The sequence below is a fragment of the Engystomops pustulosus genome, chromosome 5 (genome assembly GCF_040894005.1).
Source record: "Engystomops pustulosus chromosome 5, aEngPut4.maternal, whole genome shotgun sequence".
NCBI lineage: Eukaryota > Metazoa > Chordata > Amphibia > Anura > Leptodactylidae > Engystomops > Engystomops pustulosus.
Genome location: NC_092415.1, coordinates 46,664,988 through 46,687,763, shown reverse-complemented (window position 1 = coordinate 46,687,763; position 22,776 = coordinate 46,664,988). Strand labels below are relative to the sequence as shown.

The following is a 22,776-nucleotide window of genomic DNA, read 5'->3' as shown; positions in this document are numbered from 1 at the left end:
ATGAAGAGAACTCAGCCCGTGAGCCCTCTTCATACATCCCTTATACCTCTGCGCCATAGAGCTACGGTGCAGAGCGTTAAGGGGTTAAACATCTTCCATGTATCAGCTTTGTTTACAAAAAGAAAATCCTGTAACATTTTGGAACGGCCTTATAGTTGGCAAAATATCATTTTCGCTTTAAGGAAAGCTAGCCCATTTATGCTATACTAGTCATAAAATTGTCTATAAAACCTGATAATTGTGGCACAAGTCATTATACTCAATCTCTTCCGAAAATGGTGCCACCCATGTGCTTTGGTTATGTCTGGTTCTGCAGCTCAGATCCATTTACTCAATTGAGAGGACATGCCACCAAGCACAAAATTCAGCACAAATCATTCATTCCATTTTGCCTTATCAATTTCTTTACTCTTGTTCAAAAGATTTCGTTTCATGAATATGATCTCCCTTATTAAATATCTACAATAAAAGGAATATACATAAAGATTGCATTCACAGAATAATAGTTAAGTAAATTGTGGAGGTCAAATGACCAGAAGTAAAAATGAGCTCACTAACTACTTCAGCAATAAATAATGTCTCCCTATGAGATCTGTACATAAAGCCTCTTGTGTGGCCTCGAGCCACTTTCTTATGCATGTACCCATTACAGCGTATCCATAGAAACTGACACATTTATTTCTTGGATTAGTCTGCCATTGAAAATATTAATATAATACCGTAAATGGGGATTTAATCTAATCTGTTGATGGTAGAATGAAGTTAGTAAAAAGTAGAGAGCCATTGCAGCATGAATCATTTATTAGCTTGAAACATTAACTAAACAATCTGCAATATTATAAATTCTTCTGGAGCCTCCACAATCTCGGGTGTAAAATATATTATGCCGTAAATCTTTTTCAAACACTATCTAGAACATTTTTTAAACACATGAAAATCTGTCTGCAAACAAAGCATATTAAACTGGATCAGCTCAGACAATCCAGCCGAAAAGTCAGAATGTAAATTATCCTGAAGATGCACTGCTTTAATATGTACTTTCTTGTTACGCAGATGATTACTTTGCTTTATTAACATTTAAAGAATGTGTTCCATCTTCAGGGACGCAATCCATGGGATTTATAAGGTGTTATATACTAATGAGCCACAACTATAATACTATATTTATAGAGAATACATAATTGGAGCAAACAATCTGAGTCCTCTTTGTATGAGTTACATGGTAAAATTCTTCTTGTCACTGTCATGTTGTAACAGTAATACAATACTATGACTACTTAAAGACTCACATCAGTGTATGCAGTATATTAAATCTAGAAAGTTATAATCCCACTTGCCAACAAAAAGTGTCATAAGCATAGGTGTAATGTTTGGACTCAAAGTCCCTTCTAGTCTGAACACTGGTTCACTCCTTTCCTAGCAGCCTTGACCGATTTCCCCCACACCTGTCTGGCTCCTGTGGAGTTTGCTCTGGTTTGCAATCTGCTGTGATAGACAAAATATCATATTTCTGCTCTGTCTGTATATCAGAGAAATGACCCAATCATCTTCTGGACCAGTACTCTGACATCTTATAAATCGTTTGCTGACTAGTTCATCCTTGCTTGCTACTCGTATACTTATTTTTAGCTAGCTGTGTTGATTTTGATTATGGTTCTCTGGTATCTCTGATCCTTTGCCTTATTTTCTGCCTATCCTTTGCCAATAGATTTTGTACTGCATTGTCTTCTTTGTTCTGACCTGTATTTTGTTGACTTCTCTTGACATTTGTATGGCCCTGTCTTTGTGTTTGGCACAGGAAGGCATCACAACCAGTTGTCATCAACCACAGAGTAGCAAGACAAATCTTGATCATTGCCACAATGCATGATTTATATATTCAATTAAAAGAAAAAAAAAAACATGTTCTCACAACACTCTACTATAATTATGCTTTCACACATTCTTTCTTTGTCTACAGGTTAGAAATGGTGGTATCTATTAAATTGTATTAAAATATTTTATGTTTCTTGCTATTAAAAAGGTTAAAATCATAAAAGCTTTTCTTTATCAAAAATTCCTAAAGCGAAAATACCATCATTTCAATGTGGTTCCCCTTGTATTGTATACTTGTAAACTTAGTCTAATAGGAATGAATAAAGAATTTACCAGCATATGACTTGTTGCATAAAAATAACAGCTATCCATTGGTTGCTTCAAGGAGAAAGGAGGAAGATGTGGAGGGGTGGGAAATGATTTGTCCGGTATAATTTTAACGCCAAGAGGAATTGATACTTTCTTGATATGGTGCCGCCCTTACATAGGGTAACATAGTCTGGTGACAAATCCACTTGAATTATGCCAGAAACCCATCAACAATATATATTATTTTTCCCCAATTCTATTACACACATAGCTGAGAGCCAAGTTCTAAAATTCTGCTGAGATAAGTAATTGTATTTATTAGGACAGTCACCGGTTTTATCAGTTTCTATATCGTGTCTAATCTAAGATAGAAACAAAATACCCTCAGAGCCAAATATTCTCATTATCAGTTTACACAGCATATGATTGTGAGGTTAACCACAATCTCGCTTTAATCCTAGTTGAACATTTTCCAGTTCTCCAAGTAAAACTTTTCAGGATACATCTACAAGTCTTTTTATTCTGTCCATTTTCATAGGCTAAGTTTACCTAGCTAGAGGTGTCTAGTGCTCTTTTCTGTTATAAAACAGAATAAATGACACCTAGAACTGATAGTAAATGGAAGACCTTCTGTTTACCATCTGCTCCCATTTCATGTATGAAAGTTTCCCTTCCATTACTTTCAGCTTATTCATAATGGCAAAAACAGAGCTGCAGTCCTAATAATTTTTGGCATTATAAATAATTAAATCTTGTGTCAAAGTGTGAACTGGGCCTTACCTTTACACAATTGGGCAGATTTATTAAACCTTTTAAATTTGCATCTTATATGCCCCACATTTATCAAGGGTTTAAGATAATTTTTAGACTTTTACAACTAGTAAAGCACAGGAGTTGGAAATTTTACCTCTGTTATAGGTTATGACACTCTATGACTCCTACTTTTGGGTTCTAGTTTTTCATTGTATTTGACGTTTACTGAATTGACATCAGGATTTATGTAACATTTTTGGGTCATCATTATAGTATTGGTACAATGCTTTACTTACCTTATTTTACTGTTTAAAGAGCATTTGTCAGGTGATTTGTGCTGCTCCAGATCTGAGAGCAGGACATGACAGAGGGAGAGAAGCGAAGCTCTGTGATATGTAGGTTTATAAGATGTGGAACAGGAATGGTCAGTAAAAATCCGAAAAAATCTTGACAGGACATATAACATAGACAAAGAGAGTCCTGCTAACCCAAACCCCACAGTGACTGAAAGTTTTCTGATAAAGGAAAGCTGTCAATCACAATGCGACCTGTACATATGTGAAAATTGATGCCCCTCGCTACTAGCCATGGCTGCGATTGGCCAGAGAGATACACAGCAACAAATCTGGCAATATGTCTAGGTTGCACAGGAAACTGAAAATATGGGACCACCAATATCTTTTTCCTGGCACTCTCTCTTACATTATCTACAAACATGTACATGTCCTGGTCTGCAAACAAAAAACCTTGCACCCTGAGAAAGCGCGTGTGTCATTGGTGAGTGAGGTTGCAACGATGACAGTAGACCTGACCACTCGAGTGTCCTCAGTTCCCTATAGAAACTGAATGAAGTGTAACAGATTCAGTCAGTCAGCTAAGGATTTTGTTTAAAAAGTATTTACCCTGTTTCCCCTAAAATAAGACATCCCCCGAAAGTAAGACCTAGTACAATTTTGTTCAGGCTTAGAAATATAAGTCCTCCCCTGAAAATAAGACCTAGCGGCAGTCATTGCTACAGCTCCCCCCACGCCATACATTAGTATTAGTAAATCTTGTAGATGCTGCAGAAGGTTGTGACATGGGAAAGATTTCATGGCAGTATATAACTGGCTGTTGTGCTGCAAATGTGATACCAACAGCTACCAGAATAAGAAGGCTCATTTATGGAAAGGGCTTTTACTTAACATGAGAGATTGGGGCCAATGATTCTAATAGAAATGGAATCACAAGAAATACAGCATGAAATTCAGAGTTTGGAGAGTCATAAGGATGTTAGAGAAGTTGATTTTTTTTGTTCAATGATAAATATAAATTCTTGTTCATGGAAAAATAAGACATCCCCTGAAAATAAGACCTAGTGCCTCTTTAGGAGCAAAAATTAATATAAGACACTGTCTTATTTTCGGGGAAACAGGGTATTATGCTGAGAAATATAAAAACGTCAAGCACTTTGTACAAAATCAAGTCAGAAAATTTCCTACTTGATAGTGGGTTTTGGGGCTAGTACCTTAGCCTTAACCTTACGAGGGTAATTTTGGAGAACTGGAGAGTAAAAAAATGACATACATCTGAAAATTCCAGTGATCTTTTACCGTTTTGTCCTTCTGATCTACAAATCTATAAGGAATACAGAAAAAGGGTCTTGGGAATGTGGCCAACTGTATTTCACATTAATAATTTAAATAAAAAACTAAATATAAGTTAAAAAAATATCTATAGACATGTATAATATACTGTTTCTTTTTCAGTATTTTATTTGTTATATTTTTAAATAACTTTTACAAGAGTAGCCATATGTTTCATCTTCATTTTCTAGCCATTCACGGCATTAACATGACTTTTAATCTATTCTGCAATATAAAATCAATTTGATAAACATTGAGATTTTTCACCATTAAAACGATGAGTTCAGGAGATGCAGTGTGACAGATAATGAGATGCTCTACAGAATAAAATGTAACTCTGGGTTTCTGAAACAAATGATAATTGAGTCAGTTTTCCAAGATGCAATAATAATAATATTATAACACTTTTCTCATAAAGCTTGTGTGCATATTTCTTTATTATGCCATTTTCAACTCTCTCAAGTATAGTAAAAATACGACAAAACTCAATATGGTTTAGATTTTAGAACATGATGAAAAGGTCATAAACAAACTTTACTTCAGTGTTTAGAATAGTCTATGTGATGCTTATTTTGTTACATAATTGGAATTAGAAAAATGTAGAAAATGACTGGAGGTTTTGAGGTAACCTGTATCATTAAAAAATTTTTTGATTTACATAAATAACTTTTTTCTTGTTCTAGTGATTCATCTTAAAGGTATGAGGTGCTCCCAAAGTAAAACTGAAAAATTCCAAGTTAAGTATACTTTTAAATTCAGTTCTGACATTCTTTAGTTTGAGTTTTTATACATCAAAAAGTTCCTGAGATGAGGAACTTTTGTCAGCAGCTTATCTCCCAGAAAGAAAAAAGGGATCAGGAAGTTGAAATCCAACAGCCTGATCCTTATCTGCCCTATAGTTTGCTGTTGGGGGAGGGTTGTGAGGTCTATATACACATTACATGGTGGCATTGTCCTATTCAAATTGTTTGGTTTGGCCAATACACATAAAATGTATGAACAGCTGTCAGAAGATAAAATTGGTGATAAAATTTGTTAACGGAAAAAACAGGAAAATCCATTTACAAAAAATAGACTTTTTTTTTTACACAAGCCGGAACAATACCACATATTCATTTAGTTTCATTAATTAAATAGAGGTTTAATGATTCATTAAATCGACAGATTTATGTAATGTCTTTACTCTGGTGGGGCCCCAGCACACAGACCACTATTGACATGTTGATATCGTTATTCAAAAAATTATACACTGAACCACATTCAAGTATTAACCATATAAATGTAATATTTTAATTATTTTATAGATAAAATCTTAAGCCACTTAAGATAATGCCTGTCAGCTACTTAAAGTTGTATTCCCAGCTAACAAAGTGGCCTTAGACACTTACATTGTTCTGAAAGAGGCACAAGGAACTGGGGATAGACCTATTTAAGACAATGAGAAAAGTCCTTGGAAAGTTGTTTATACTAAACATAACCAGTCTGCACCTCATCTGAAGAAACCCAGGTCAAGATTAAGGTCATGGCATTGACAGCTGGCCGATTTGGTCTTTTAACTCATGGCTAAGGCCAAGAACCATCACAAACCAACCAGTCAATGAAAAAAACGCCAACTTTGGGAAGGTTTTTCATTGTAATATGAAAAACTGATCTCTAAGTACTTCTTACCAAGATTTTGGTTGTCATCAGTGCAAGTAAGATTGCATAACCAAATATAAAGCTTAGGTGTGTTATTCTATTAAATCAATTATCCGGGATAGACTTCAATGATCGGAGAAGCCAACATTGATCAGTTATTTGGCCCAACGTAAACACAGGTTATGACACTGGAAGTCATGGCTGCAGTTATGGCTTCCGGCAACCACAAAGAGTAAGGAGCCAAATGGTTATGGTTACATGCCTTGTGTTTATATCATGCGAACATCTGATTGGTGAACGGGTTGTTTGTCGGCTCCCTACCAATTATATCATCAATGTTAATTCCTTGAGGACTACTTTTAAGTGCTATCTATTGTTTTCATATTTCTCTAGGTCTCCAGGCCTGTGCCCTGGATGTCTCTGGATCATCGGGACACTTGTCCTGCTGTCCGACAGATTTCCACATTCTCACCTCCTCTGGACGCAGACAGAGGTGATTAACCAGGACCAACGTTAGGGGCTAGGTTGATAACAGTGTCAGGGAGTGAAGGTTTGCATTCCGGCATTATGTTAAAGGCTGTGGCAGCTTCCTGCTTCCGACAGAAGATGCATTCACTTAGCAGCTAGGTAGCGGCTATGCTGCAGCATTATGCTTTCAGCTCCAGCTCCTTGTATAACTGTAAATCCCCTACCCCACCACAACTCCCTGTCCAATCTAGCCCCCAACACAGCATCAGCTTCTCACTAATCTTCACTAGCTGTAATACGTTATCAGATCGTCGGGACACAGAAGCCGGGGGAGGCTACATACAGCAAATGTGAGTCTCCTTGTCCTGCCTACCTACCTATGATGTTGCCGATTCCTCTGAAGTTACAGGCACTAGCTTTGCAGACCAAGTAAATGTATTGTGTGAAGTTCGTTATTGTATAGAAAGTATTGTAATGTACATGGATATAGAAATGCTATGGAAATGTGAGTGTGTTTATACGTATATTTGTGCTGTTATGTTAATCTGAGTATATTGTGCACTTTTACACTGACCATTATGTGTCATGATCCTCTCATTCAAGGAAAATCAGAACTGTTATTGATCAAAAATCAATGACCCGTCAAAAATAAGCAATAAATCAAAATACAATGGTGTATTGTTTTGCTCTCAATGTCACTACGTCAATTGTTCCGATGCCTCAGATAATTACAGCAGACATTAAAGTTATACTTTCAGGACCAGGTTTTCCAAGGATTTTGCATTTTTTACTTTTGGGACATATTTTTTTAGATTTTTCAGTTTAAGGACTTGTTATCTGTTGGACACATACTACTACTGAAACCATGTAATATTCTGTGCCATGTACTGGGAACTGGAAAAAGAATCTAGAAAAAAGGTTAGTTTTCACTTTACGGTCCAGATGACACAACCCCTTCATTTATTGACGTAGTACGATCATGGAAATATTACATTTACGGTATACAGTTTTGTTACGTCTTGCCACCTACGATGCTCACATTTTCATGGGTGGGAAGACGCTGAAGGAAGAGGTGTGGTGACATCATGATACAGTCTCTCCTGCACCTGGCCACCGTACTGAGCTGCTGGAAGCAGGAGATGTTATGACCCTAGCAACGTCCTACATATATAGGCAGTCCCCGGGTTAAGTACAAGATAGGTTCTGTAGGTTTGTTATTAAGTTGAATTTGTATGTAAGTCGGACCTGTATACTTTATAATTGTAACCCCAGTCAAAATGTTTTTGGTCTCTGTGACAACTGGATTTTAAAAATGTTGGGTTGTCACAAGAACCAGGATTAACAATAAAGCTCAGTTACAGATACTGTTACAGCAGATAATTTTATGTAGCCGAGGGCTAAATTACAGCAAATTACCAGCATCCAGAGGTCCGTTTGTAACAAGGGGTCATCTTTAAGTTGGGTGTTCTTAAGTAGGGGACTGCCTGTATATATGTACATTCTTAAGTGCAAAAAAAAACTGTTTAGCCACCAGACTAGAGTTTCTTTTCTGCTATCAGATTTTACTTTTCTGCCCTTAAATGGGCCCCACTTTATGATTACATTAACATGAAGTTTGAGTAATACATTACACATGTAAATGCATAACTCCCATAGAAAAGCAATATAAATTCCAACCTGGATAATCTTTTTTATACATGTTGCTGAAACATTTCAAAGTTTGTTACAGATGGAAGGAAAGGAATCTCGTATATGTGAACAGTTTAATTTCAACACACAATGCAAACATTGGTTATACAGAGGAAGAGCCGTTGACAGGCGTCAACCACCTTTTTGCAGATGTTATATGTAAAGAGTAATATGAGTGTCAGGAGCACATTTCAACCCATATAATAAAGTGATTGTGAAAACATAATTGAAGTCTGCTTCTCTCCTGTATTAGGGAAGAAAGAAACAACCCTGCAAAACATGGAAGAAGGAGAAGAAAATTGTTCTGCAGGCGATTTTATGCAACACATTCTTCTGTGGTGTTATTTTCTTGTATTATAGCACATAATGGAAGCCAGATCCATATGATTAGTATAATATATTTTGATAAAATGTGATGTAGATGTTATAATGCATTGTATTGTATGAGCACATCTTTCCCAGTTCACTAAACATTTCTTTAACTTTTAGGTTGTTGGAATGCACTTCAGTATTAGTCCAGCCTGTAAATTCTCAAACTTTATCATATTTAAATTACTCAAAATATTGAGTCTATAATTTACATGGCATAATTTATGTGCTTTATTGTGCCCAGTATTCTGTAAGTACATAAGGCTATAGTCACATTGCGTTTATACTCACAAACATAATGATTTTTTGGGGAGATTCATGATGTATCCTTACAATGGAGGCTAGCAGCTTATCCCAATGTATTCTTATACAGTGAGATACATCCTCATGTTTCCCCCCTGAAGGAACAAAAGGAGGTTCTGAGTATCTACCAATTGAAAAAAGTGTAGGTTCAGGGGAGGCTTAGGATGGATGCCATACACTGATATCCGTCTCTCTCTAGTGAACATATTTTTATTTTTCTCCAGCAGGTTTGGTCCATTGGCCGTTTTCCTAATAGATGTGAAGTACACATAGCAGACGGAAGCTAAAAGAGGCCTCGTCTGCCAGTATATGGCTATGGACAAATTCAGTGTGTAAACCAGAAGCTTTCAAGTTGCAAAAGCTGAGGATGTCCCAAAAAAAGTGTAAACCCTACCTAAGAGCTACATATTGGGGCTTATTTTTAAGGGTCAGCGGATCGCACTTTCGTTGGAGTTTCAGACGTTTTCGGCGCACCTGCGCCGACTTTCATGTGACAGAAATCGGGGGGGCGGTCCGTCGGAGGATCCGACTGATTCGGACTGTGCGCAGGATTTAAGATTCAATTTGTGTCGCAACATCAAGCACTTACATGCACCAGGAAGAAAAAGGTGAACTCCGACGGACCTCAGCAGGGAAGCGAAACATGCAGAATAATCGGGCGTATATATATATGGGTCATATATATTCATTAGATGAATATGCCAAGAACTTTCACATACACCACATATAATAATGTGTCAACAGCAAAGCCCTTTAAACATTTTAAGGCTACCAGAAGGAATTTCAAAAATTCTCTATGAGAATAAATAATGAGAAATAATTTATCACATATTAAATTTTCCAAAAATGTGCGATTTTGTTTTGTAAATACACATTAATAGAAGAAAGGAACACTGACAGAAAATATGTTTATTTCATTGTTTTCACACAAAATCAATTAGCCAAATTAATCCTTCATAGGTGAACATAAAAGACAGGCTGTGCACAAAACAGAATTAATTAGCGAGAGCATATTATTCTCCTATCAGAATACACATTCACAAAATGCCTTGCATTGCTGAAGAAATGTGTTCTGCTTGTTAAATCCTTTTGTCTGCTTTAAGTCATTAGCAGCAGAGAACAGTGTGGATGAAAAAGTTTATAATTCAATATACTGAGATATTTTGCTATATAGTTGCTAAGCCGGGAGAGGGTGAAAGAGAGAGAGAGAGGGAAAGGAATTAGAGATATGTGAGAGATAGAGAGAAGTCAATGATTGAGAAAGAGAGGGGGGAAGGAGAATAAAGAGAGAAAGGGATATGGTGGGAGAGAGAAAAAGATGTAAGGAAGTCTGGAGTAAATATATAAATGGAGGAATATATGGAGGGAATGAGAGAATAAAGAAGGGTAGGGTGTGGGCCGATAAGGGTAAGGAAGAGTGGAGCTTAGAAAAGAAGATAGAGATGAAGATAGAGAGAAGAATAGATATGGTTGGAGTGAAGGAGATAGGTGGGGGATCGGGTAAATTAAAAAGGGGGAGCAGAGGTGAAAAAAATTAAAGAGAGACAAAAAGAAAGAAGTACAAGAGGGAGGAGAAGTGAGATTAGATAGTGGTGGAGAAGGCAAGAAAAAGAGAGAAGTAAGCGGAAGTGTTGAAGTTTGAACTAGAGCCGTGACAGGGAGAGAGGAGGAGAAAGGAAAATGGATATAGAGAAGAAGAAGAAGAAGGAGGAGGGAAGGGAAGGTATGGAGAACAGACATACAACAGATGCCAATGAACATAGAAAGAGGGAAGGAATGAGGGAATAAAATAGGACAGAGAGAGAAGGAAAGGATGGAGAGAAGGAGGGGTAGAGAAAGGGAAGAAGAAGTGGAGTAGGAGGGATATGTCAGACACAGGGAGAGTGTGAGAGCAGATGTATCCTGACTGTTAATAGTCTTGACAAATTGCCTTGTTAATGAATGTTACACACAGAAAGTGCCATAACTGATTAAACTACAATTTTCCTCTATCTGATAAAGACAGACTTGGGTATTCCAGCAGTGGACAACTATAATGTTGTGCCAAATACCTTTAGGGCGCAGTGTGGTACATAGAGAAGCAATGTGAATACATTTATAGAGACTGTATACCAAACAGTTTTTTACAGAATCTGACACAGCATGAGATTAAAAAATCATAATAAAGCCCAAATCTGCATCTCTAAACTTGGAGAACTTTCAACTATTTTTCTCATTTTGTTTTCCTCTGAAAGTAAGAATTCCACCAATGGAATAATTGTGCCTTCCATTAAACTTAAAATCTTTCTTTCCTTGGTTAGCCTCTTTGTTTGTGCAAAATTGGCAGCAGTTCAAATGCAAAGTACTCCCATTCATTTACTCACCAATAAACCAATGTCATTCTGGTTCACATCAGTCAGAACACTAAGCCTTAAACAACATAAAAGCCTGCTTTTTACACTTATGGACTGTGTACATGCCTTACAGAGCAAAAATCTGGATACCTTTCTCTCCACCAAGTGTATATATTTTATGGCACTCAGAAATGTTTCAACCATTTGCTGACATTTTCCAAATTAAAGTGGAATACAAAAAACGTACTGACTTGTATACAAACCCATGGAATAAAAACAAAGCAAAACTAAATATTACATGAGAACTGCACCAGATAACCAGCTTATAGGGGTTGTCTGGGTATAGTATAAAGTAATTTAAAGGACATCTACCAAAAGGATGAAAGACTGTATGCAAATGAGCCTGAGGGGTTCCAGGCTCCATTAACGCCTATGGAGCCTTGAGCCCCTCAGGCTCATTTGCATACAATAATTCATACTGGTGGTAGATGCCCTCTTATTAAGTTAATTAGAAAGGATTCCCTATGGGCGGTGATATATTTTAGACTACAGTTGATAAAATTTATGATTTCAGCCTTACAACATGAAAACAAGCATGCTCTGTGCCCCTGTTAATGTACAGGTTGGCAATTCTGGACGCAAGTAAAGGGCAAAAAGGACTAAGATGTGTATAAGTGAATTTAAGAAAATTTCATTTACTAAACAATTGTTCTTTTAATGATTGTTTAGTAAATGAAATTCCTTCAAATGCCTTCAAATCTCTTCTATCAACTGTGTATAGGCATCTTCATGTGGGTCCTTCATGGATTGGAACTCTATGGACTCTCTCTGTTTCTCACCAAGTCGTCTCCAACTAAAGGTTGGGCCTGCATCCATAAGCACCATGTTAGTTATATACATTATATTGTTTAGAATTGTTATGCTATATAAAATGTAAGTATTTCTGTGAATATTGAGATCCATAAGAGTGAGATAAATATGATACTTGACTATGTAACATCACACATCTATCCTGTCCTAATGATAATAATGATGACATTATTATGCCCTCTATAAGGTTTGGTTGCCTACAGTGCTATCATGATCTAATATAAACACATATACAGGTACAGAATATATATTTTTTATGCTCATGGTCTAGTATATGGTTTTTCTCAAATCCCAAATGGTTAACCATAACTGCGTTTATGTGAAGTATTCTGCTTGAGTATTAGCCCTTGCATCCACTTTTCTCTTGGAGATATCAGCTAGGCCAAAGCAGCTGAATTTTTTGGCCATCCAATTGGGGCTATGATTGGAAAAGTATTATCTCATCTTTCAGGCAGTAAAATGAGTCTGCATGCTGTGTGAGATATGGACTATAGACTTAAAATCCGCATTACACAGAGTAAGCCTTTACGTACCCACAGCATAAGCTGTTAGGTGGCTCTATTATCGGCACCCATTACTTTTTAAAATGTATTTTATTTTATCAACTGGATAAAATGGATTTAGTGAATAGGAAAATACTTGTGATGTACTGTAAGGTTAAATGATGTAGGATAAACTGTGTAGTGCAGAGGTTCTTCACTTTGTTCTCCATTGTTAAAGGTAATGCAAAGGCCACATATTTTTTGACTTAACGTTGAACGGTTTAAATAAAACTATAATATGATTTCATATTTTGTTCTGAATAAAACTGAGTTGAACCCTGACTCATTATTTCAGGGATTCCATCAACCATATTATGGCTCTAGGTCCTTCAACCAAGTCCCAGTGGTGTTATCTAGTTAAGACGACCAACCTTAAGTTTTTAAACTTTCAGTAGGAATCTTTGGTGGCCATTTAGTGGAGGGGTCTTATGATACAACTTGATAAAATAAATAGAAGCAGTGTACCACAATCGGAAATCTCCGGCAGTCCAACAGAATTTTGTGGTATAGCAACATTCCATCCATATGAGGAACATCTGAATATATAAGTGGTAGGAGTTCTAGCAGGCCTCCAGAAGTAGGATACCGTTAAACTACTGGAATACCGAAAAGAAAAGATTGAATATACTACGACTGGTATGGGCCCCAGGACAATAATGTCCATGCACATACATCATTTACCTAAATCAATTTAGCTGGTATAAACAACTCTTGTATATCATTTTGTTCCATTCTGATTTCTTTTAGCAGACCATGTACTTAACTGTGGGTATCCTCAGTCTATGTTCCTTCACATCTGGGAACCTCAGACTAGATAGGCGGATGCTAATCTCAGGATTCTGAGATTGTTCATACAAATCTACTTACTTGTATCTCATTGAGTAGTCTATGATGGACTTGATTAACTTTAATTCACAATACTGGGTGGCCACACATTGACATATATAGCATACCAATATCATGTTAGCATGTTGTCTTGAATAATTGGTCGCCATGTATTGTTTTCTTGGCTTGCCCTATAGAACAACATCTAAGATTTGCTAAGACTAAAGAGTTTTTGTTTTCTTTTTTTTATCAAGTCCTTCCCAAACAATCAATTAGACCCTTATTACGAGATTAAACATGATAGTGTTTCCTGCGACAAGCCTGCATAAAATCTGTATTAATTGTCTCTATCGTCAATTATTAGCTTTCGAGCTACATTAACCACGTAATTTGAATAATGCAAAAGAGAGATGAGTGTAAGTGATGTTGCCTTTTTAAGGTGATAACCTTTGTTGTGTTTATTAGAGGGACTATAATGTATTATTAATGCCCAGCAGCTGCACTTGAACTGGTGCCACAAATATAACTGGCCTTTATGGGCATCAGGGGAGAGAGATAAGAGGCATCTAATGTCCAAAACCCACGATTAGCAGTTGATGTGAACTTTACAAGGCAGTGTAAGACCATTGTGTAGGTCCAGATGTAACTAGTCTACTGATAAAACACGCAAAATTTACATGTTACAGAACAATCCCATGAGATATATTGAACATGATAAGGAACTATACGTTTTCCTAAATGTTTTAATTTGTCTCCCCACTTATTTAACCAACAGTTGTATTTTTCTCTGATAATTAATTCTACAACCAGTTCTTTAAAATTAGATTTTTGCAATAAATTTCGAGAATTAAGCTTATAAAAGTAACAGCGTGATTTACTTCAAAAGCTCAAACCTGGCAAAGAAAAGATTACCCCATTAGCCTTAGTAACTGAACAGAGTACTGAAAAGTCCATTATGAATAGTCTTTTATGCTCCAGCAGAAAGTCATTAACATAAAATAAATCATTAGCTTTGATATTAAGCCTCCACTGTGAAGAGGTTTTTATTAATAATGGTCATGACTGCATCTGTCAAATGGTGAAATATATTCTTTTTTTTGTGTGTTAAGAATGTCATCATTTTGCATTCAAGGTTTTTGAGGGGTGAAACCAGACTAAGGTTTAAATAATGCATTAGGCAGTAATCCCCTAAATCAACATCCAGAAGTAAAAAAAAATCCAAGTCCAATCAATTGGTAGCATTTGTTTTCATCTTCCTTTTATTTTATTGTTTATAGTCTTTTACTAGCTTTCTTCCCGAGTCTTATATGCCACAAATTTCAACGCTTCCCATCTTAAACTTGAGTTACAAATTGTTCCCTCTATTGATATATGTCCTATAGTGAGGCAATAGCACAATGCCAGTTGTTACTATGATATCCTTGATCAAATACTTAAAATATCAATAGAAACCACAGTAGAGTCTCCTTCTAAAGCCTTTTAGGATCTCGGCCAAGGTTCCAAGATGCAAATAGCAGTTTCTGGAGCTTAGTTGCATAAACATCATCATGCTGTGCTTTTAAAACCTACCAGCCAATAAATAGTAGCAGGACAGTCTACAAATTCACTGATCCAAACACTGAAGGATTTTGACAGATTCCCTTAGCCAGATATGACATGTGTATCGATAATGAGATTGTTTTGACTTGGTATAGATGGAGTCTTCTCATCTGAAAAGTATTTTGCACTCTCCATCTCAATCCTTCAAGTTGCCAAGAGCACAAATGTTTTAGAAATACAGACGCTTTTAACATTATGGGCAAGGGAAACAAATCAAACACTGGATCAAAAAGAGTCCTTGGAAGCTCAATGACTAGAAATTATAATACTGTACATTAAACAAAAATCATACCGAAGAACAGCTGAGGCCATTAAAATAGACTTTTATGAACCCATCTGACATAATGCAATATTGATTTAAACGGCTTAACTCAAACCACGTACAAGATATATTAAATCAGCCAGTCATGGTTGAAAGGAATGAAAGTATTTTATGTCACTATAAACATGGATAATATGATTTTCATGGCAGTTCTAAAATACCATATGTAAATATGCTTAAAGAGGAAATATTACTAATTACACACCATTTACGTCATCGGAATGAACGTGCTAAATAACATAGAAAACAAAAATAACCATCACCACCATAAAATGTTCAAACTTTGAACGACACTAACAATCCACCTTTGTTTTATTACTTTTAACTTTGTGATATCACGCATCTACTTTTCCAACAATAACCAAGTGTAAACCAAGCATAACCAAGTGCTTGTATAACTATAGGAAAAAGTTCCATGATGGATGGTTGCCTATAGCTCAAAATTGCCATAAATCATCAGCATGTTCCTGGGTGGCAAGCAATGTCCTAAGATTTTCTGTTCATGTCATAAGCTCATTAAACAACAAAAGTCAACACTTTAAAGGGGTTGTCCACATCTTTACTCTTAATATCCTATCCTTCGGAGAGGTCATCCAATTCTGGTTCATCAAATCTGATTGTACAGTTGTTTGCAGTATCCACAGTTTACTGAAACAATCAGATCCCAACTGATTAAAATAGGTCATATGTAGTTGAGGACTCCACCTTGAAAAGAATATGCTTGATGATTTTTGCTTAATAATCTGGAAAAAGCATATTGTAGACTAAGGAAAGTGCAGCTCGATGATGTATAGATTTATGTGTTTTGGAACAGGATTCCTGATTAAAAAGTAGAAGAAGCAGGACTCCTGGGGAGATAGTGGGAGTCCTGGTTACTCACCAATACACAGGCTTGGTGTCTGTTCAGAGAAGGTTGCGCAACACTGTGTAGGCACAAGACGCAGGACTCCCACTAACTCTCCAAGGAGTCCAGACAGGGCTTAGTAGGCGTTTTACTAAAAATCCTTTTCTACAGGATGAAAGTGGCCAACCCCTTAAGAAAACTTAGCATGTGTTACTTTTATTCAGTTCTCTAAAAGGACAACCATTAAATACAAATGCATCCATATGTCACCTATGTTACTTGTACTTCAGCAGTCTCATCAGTTGTCTTTCTTATGGATTTCTTATTCCTACAAAGTAGACCATGCATCATTCTAGATTCAATGGGGCAGATTTATCAAGTGTCTGAAAATCAGAATATTTCCAGTTGCCCATGGCAACCAATCACAGCTCAGCTTTCGTTTTACCAGTGCTCATGAATATTTTAAAGGGGAGCTGTAATTGGTTGCCATGGGCAACTAGAAATATTCTGACTTTCAGACACCTGATAAATCTGCCCCAATGTATTTTGCATGCCCTACTATGTGCACCAAAGATGCCCAATAGACCCGATTGACCATAACTGTTAAGCTTTTTTCAGGTGTCAATTTTTCCATATGAAAACTTTATGCCTAGTTTATGTAAAATATTGTTATGTAGATTCATAATAGAGCATTCAACACAGATATGAACTTGTTGAGTTAAAGCCTAGGAGTTGGGTTAAAGACTAGGAAAGTATCCCTAACTTATTATTACTTACTATTTTATGTATAGATTGTATTTCTTATTTGACCACTGATTTGTGGGTTCATTTGTGAAGTATCCCAAATAGTTAAGGGGTACAAACAAAAGGAAAACAAACCCACAAAAAAGTCACACATTTTCTTCTTACTATTTTCCAACAGACTTTTGTTACTTAGTATAAATTTGCATGGCAGATGGTAGCCTCTGAGAAGGTACATTTTTGTCCTGGATGAATGCCAGATCCATGTGGATCATAACATTCCTAAGCATTATGCAAATGAAAAAACTGCACTGACCCGACTTTTGCTCATAAACCTCCATACATTTGTAATAAAATCAAACACAGACCTGAAGTCGACACAGAAAAACATTCCCATTGACCTGAATGAAATTGCTTCAGCATTGCGGAATATGATTATTCAGTATTTCATCCAAATAACTGTACAGGTGATAAAGTGGATCTAAAGTTTGATTTTGGTTCGTAGTCATCACTTCATAAATAAGTGTCATTGTATATTTGTGAAATCTATACTTTGACCTTCTAATGGTCAATGTCATCTGAGGAAAGCTCCTGTACTTATAAACTGATAGATAAAGCATCATCGACCTGTATTCTAGTTTAGGTCATTCGTAGCCATTGATAATTCTTATTATTCTCTCAAAAGAATGAGTAGTCCTTCTGGTTAACCAACTATTTGTCAAGAAGGGGTCAATCTAAAACATACTTAACTACTGTTATAAACAGTCGATCAAACAGATCCTAAAAAAATATAGGTTGGGGTCTACTTTAAGAGTGCTCTCAACGAAGAACACAAAACGACTTTGTAGATGCAATCACTCTACAGAGAAAGTGCTGTTATTTCAGGCAATTCCAGATACAGTGAATGGGAGCATTACAAACAGATGAATGTGAGAGTCTTGTATGGAGAGAGGCAGCTTATACATTATGAATTCGCCAGCAAAGAATGGAAAGTTTGGGTCAAAGTTGACAGGTCATAAAAACGAACAAAAGAGACAGTATGAGAATACCCTTCAAACCATAATAAAAAAAAAGCAGTAAAAAATGTTATACACCAATGATATCCTTTATTAGTATACCGCTAGCTAGATTAAAATATGATAGACGTCACATCAAAATATTGTACAAAGGCACAGTCCCTAACTCATCTCAGGGAAAGTGCATCCCAATATTAAGAGGCCCTGGATCATGGGTAGTTTCCATGGGGTGTAAACTGACCACAAAAAAAGGGATTATTTGAATGATCTTAATTTTGCCCCCAATTGCATAACCAAGGACCATATATTATGAGTAGCTAACTAATGTCTCCGTCCAGGGAATACCCTTCAGTCCTATAGTAATAAATGTTTTTACCAGGTCCTTGACCATCCACATGCACAATGCATAACCATATTACCGTGGACAATAAGAAGCCATTAGCGTTAAATAAGAGAATATTTAGTGATCCTGCTAACCATCACATAAAGAGCCCTGTATTTCAGAATTGAGAGAAGACTTGTCTCTCAGTTTGCCCATTTCCACTTACAAGCAAATCAATAACAGTTAATTAGACTGAAAATTCAATTCGACAAAAATCTTTCTTAGGTCGTTTGTGGGCAATGAAAAAGAATGATATTTTGCAACAATACATTAATGCAGAACACAAATGTTCAATCGCTGGGGAGCTTGCGCGTTCAATCCATTCATCTAGGAAAGGTAATATCTTAAATGCTAGTCATATCTGACAACATAATAGCATGTTTTGGAAAGAGGTGGAAAGGAATATCTAAAAAAAATAGCAGGGCTTGATGGGCAGGCTTAGGAGAAGTAATAACTATGCTTTATAATGTAACACAATATGCGCAGACCATGATGCCGTCCTAGCAGTAGAGTAGGTAGAATTAGCTATTGTAATATTCTAATATTTAGACATTATAGCGAGAAGATTTTTAAAAAATGTAAAAGAAATCCGGGTTCCATGGGTCTTATTTTACAACTGCAAGCTAAAGTAATCTTTAAGCACATCTCCGCACGCTTTCATTACCCTGAGAGGTAAAATATCTGTATAAGTAGAAAGTGAAGGGGTTGTAGACTTCATTTTCTCCTGAAGGAGCTTAGCTCACAAAATCTAGTGCACGCTTCTTTGAGGCTCACCATAGGAAGCAGTGTAGACCATTATTTTCTCTCCTACTGATGGCAGGGGTCAGACTCCCTCTCATCGGCGAGACTAACATCTGCTAGAAGTGTCAAAATATCATTATACTGCTATCATTTTTATGTGAATAGACATTTCATAATACAGAGGAACACTCTACAAACACAACACCCCAACGTGTAACGCAGCACGCTTATTACATATGGTAAGATACCCAGGAGCAAAGGGAACAGGTCCTCTTTTTTTTTTTGTACTCTCCCATAACAACTGCATTTATCTAAATTTGTCTGACACCTTTGTCAATTTTTATTCTGGATGTATTGTTAAGTCAGGCGCTGAGGAACTTGATGTTTAAAGTAGCCTTGTATTGATTAGTGGCTGCTATTTGATAGCTGGACAAATGTCTGATAGGTAGCTATCCCTCAAGCTACAAGCATTACAAGATAGGCGTCTGAATGAGTTTGTCCAAGCTGCTATCAGATCCTCCAGCGATTGTAAACAGTAACCAACCAGCACGACTGTAGTGACTGCAGAGCAGCAGAGATCTATCTTCATTGTGTCTATCATCCTAATCATGATCCATAATGAGAGCACTTAAGGTCGAGCTAATCGGCTGCAATTCACACTCAAAAAGTGATGCACAAATCGAAAAATTTTTTTGCTCCTTTAAAATCCTAACTTGACCTTAGAAGAAATATTTTACATCCGACTCTAAACACTCAGCTCCTTCTATTTACACATCTGCTCAATACTCCATAAATATGTACAATGTAACAATGTCACCATGATACACATCCTGGATTTCATCTTTCCCTAAGAATTCATACTCAAGGACAAAAGCCTTTCCCTCCGGGATAATGTATATTAATGGAAGGTGAAGCCAGTAAAGACATCAGATAGAAAACGCAAGCGGCTTATACGCGTATGAAATGAGGATCCAACATTAAGAAGAAGTTCTTAATACCAGCAATTAGTGACTTAGCTAATGCTGAAGACATATCTGGTTACACGCTGTAAGGTCGCTGAACTCAATTACATTACCGGTTTATTGTTACATCTGACTTCGAGAACATTGATGAAAAATACATTGCTGATAGCGGAGGCCAATTTGTAAACAAAATCGAATAATTGCCACATTGAACCATATCGCGCGCCGTACCCGTAGTGTGTCGAAACATGAAAGTGCGCCGCAATGGCTGGCATTTATCAGTAACAGAAAACTAATTACCAGGGTTAATTACATCACCCTATGAAAGTAGGGGGAGAATTAAGACCATTTCGGACCCTGCTGTAATGTAACAATCTCAGACGCAGAAATGGTTTTTAATGGAGATTATGATCCGGAATTTTTTCAGCATTGATTACGGCTAATAGAGTCAATAATACAATAATATCAAGTCCACGGTGACTTGCAATGCTAAACTTTTAATGGGAGCCACTTAGCAGGACGCACAGAGCACTTTCCCCCGCACAGTGGTAAGCCGGGAAAGCTGCCTTTGTCATGTAAGTGTTTTGTGCTAAACAAGCTATTTTTATTCATGCACACAAACCTCATCACATCAGTGCAGCGGAGTGTAATTCATGCACACAATCGCCTGCTGCCACTGTGCAGTAATACACTCATGGCATAAAATAACTCTGGACTTGTACCATTCTGGGCAACTTAAGTCCCATGGTGCCGGTCCTGACTGGCGTATTTAATAACGGTAATAAGTAACGCAGTGTACGCTTAGGCTGATTATAAAGAGCCAGTGATGTTTGCATTGCTAGACCTCAGTACAACTTCTACGCATGGTGCAAGGGAGCCGGACAAATCATATGTGTCATATTAAGAAATGAATAAGGATATTTTCTGGGACACCTACTGCCAGCTGTGACCATATTATTTTTTGGGGGGGTCATTAGAAAGGGGCGTGGTTAGACCATCGCATGTTATGCAAAGTAGTAATGATAGCAGCTAGAAGGGACACTCATAACATGTGCCACCTTCTACAAGTCACTTTAAGGAATATTGCACAAAGGAGGGAACAAAAGCAGTAACACTTCGCTAACAAGGGCATCGTTCAGATTAGTGACTATATTGATACATGCCCCCTGGTGTACACTACTGTGTAACTGACACTAGATTATATACCCCGGCGGGGGTCATGTGGTCAGAGGTACTACAACAGAACACGTTTATCAGGGTAGAACTCAACAAACCCAACTTGAGCAAAGAGCCAGCAGCGATGCTTAGTACTCAGCGTAGACTGGATAGAGAGAGTGAATGGAAGATCTCACAATGTCACAGCCCATTAGGAGGAAAGGGTCTGGAGTTATCCTAATCTAACAAGGGGGATGTGTGGACCCCCCACCTCCTCCACAAAGTCCAGGGCAAGGCATACAGTATAGCTTTGCTTTGTGTGTTTGCACAGCAATAAGAACAAGGACATGCACATGCAATAGAAACAGAAGAATTCACCTTGTTACAATAGTAGGGGTCCAAACAGGGGGATGGTCCCAAACAGGGGGTATCAGGAGCTGGAGCAGCCTGTGCTGGTGGTGGGTAAAATCTCACATCCATTGCCCTGTACACATCAAGGAAACTCCAGGCTAGTTGTATGTCCAGCAGCAGAAAGATGCAGGAAGATGCAGCCTCCTCCTGCTACAGCTGCATGTGAATCCTCTGCACAGATAAACTCCACCAGGTGTAGTCGGTGACAGCAGCAGTGCACAGGTCAGGGGACACTGAGTGTCCTTGGGATCAGTTCCTGGCTGCCCCTTGATCTCTCCCTCCAGATTTGGTGTTGAAGTTGCAGGATGGTGCCTGATCTCCTGTGAACAAGGAGATCTGTTCTCTCCCCAGCCTGCGGAATGGCTGCCCCGTGCTCTGCTGGAGGAGGAGGAGGGACGCTGTGTGTATGGAGGGAGAGCTCAGTGTTTTCACTTATTACACACGTTGGATGTGTTGACCTAAACAGCGCCATCTACTGCTAGAAGGGAACTTTCTCTTTGTCCTGGAAATCCATGTAAAAGCTGCAGAGTCCGAGGCATTATGTCACTACATTATTATTTGTATGTACATTTTTATCATTCCTCAGCTCTGCACTTATAGACTTACACATTACAGCCTGGCTTTATATACAGTCACTCAAAATGATAGCTGTGCCTTAGGGAAGACGTTATTATTTTGCTTTTTTTTGGTACCAAAATAGGGTTATACTGTATAGTAATGTGCAAGTAAAAGTGCCTTCATGTCCTATTGATACTATTTTATATGAGGAGGGGCCAGTTCACGGCTTCTTTTTGCTTTTTTTCGCCGTTTATAAAAACATTTGAATAACAGATTCATTTTTTTCTCAATGGTATTGATGGACTTGTAACGGGACAGTTAGTCCATTTTTACATCTTCCGTTAGACCTTCAGTTATTTGAGCGGATAGTAAAAAAAACGATGTCTATAAAATAATGAAAACAGAAACTAACTGACACTACCGGAAAAAAGTATCTGTTAAAAAAACTGATACTATATATAAACTGCAATCCTAAAGCCAAAACACGAATAGGAACTGGCCCTAAT

At 37.3% G+C, this 22,776-nt stretch overlaps 1 protein-coding gene across 2 annotated transcripts in view; it reads right to left on the bottom strand.

The window, feature by feature from the left end:
- The window catches only part of TOX (thymocyte selection associated high mobility group box), a 180,628-nt gene extending 158,499 nt beyond the window's left edge, over positions 1-22,129 (bottom strand). For both annotated transcript variants that reach the window (XM_072151845.1, XM_072151846.1), the window contains exon 1: positions 21,680-22,129. In XM_072151845.1, coding sequence (XP_072007946.1) covers positions 21,680-21,781 — 102 coding nt within the window. In that variant the 5' untranslated portion in view covers positions 21,782-22,129. The remainder of the gene's footprint in view (positions 1-21,679) is intronic.
- Between the last annotated feature and the right edge of the window lie 647 nt (positions 22,130-22,776).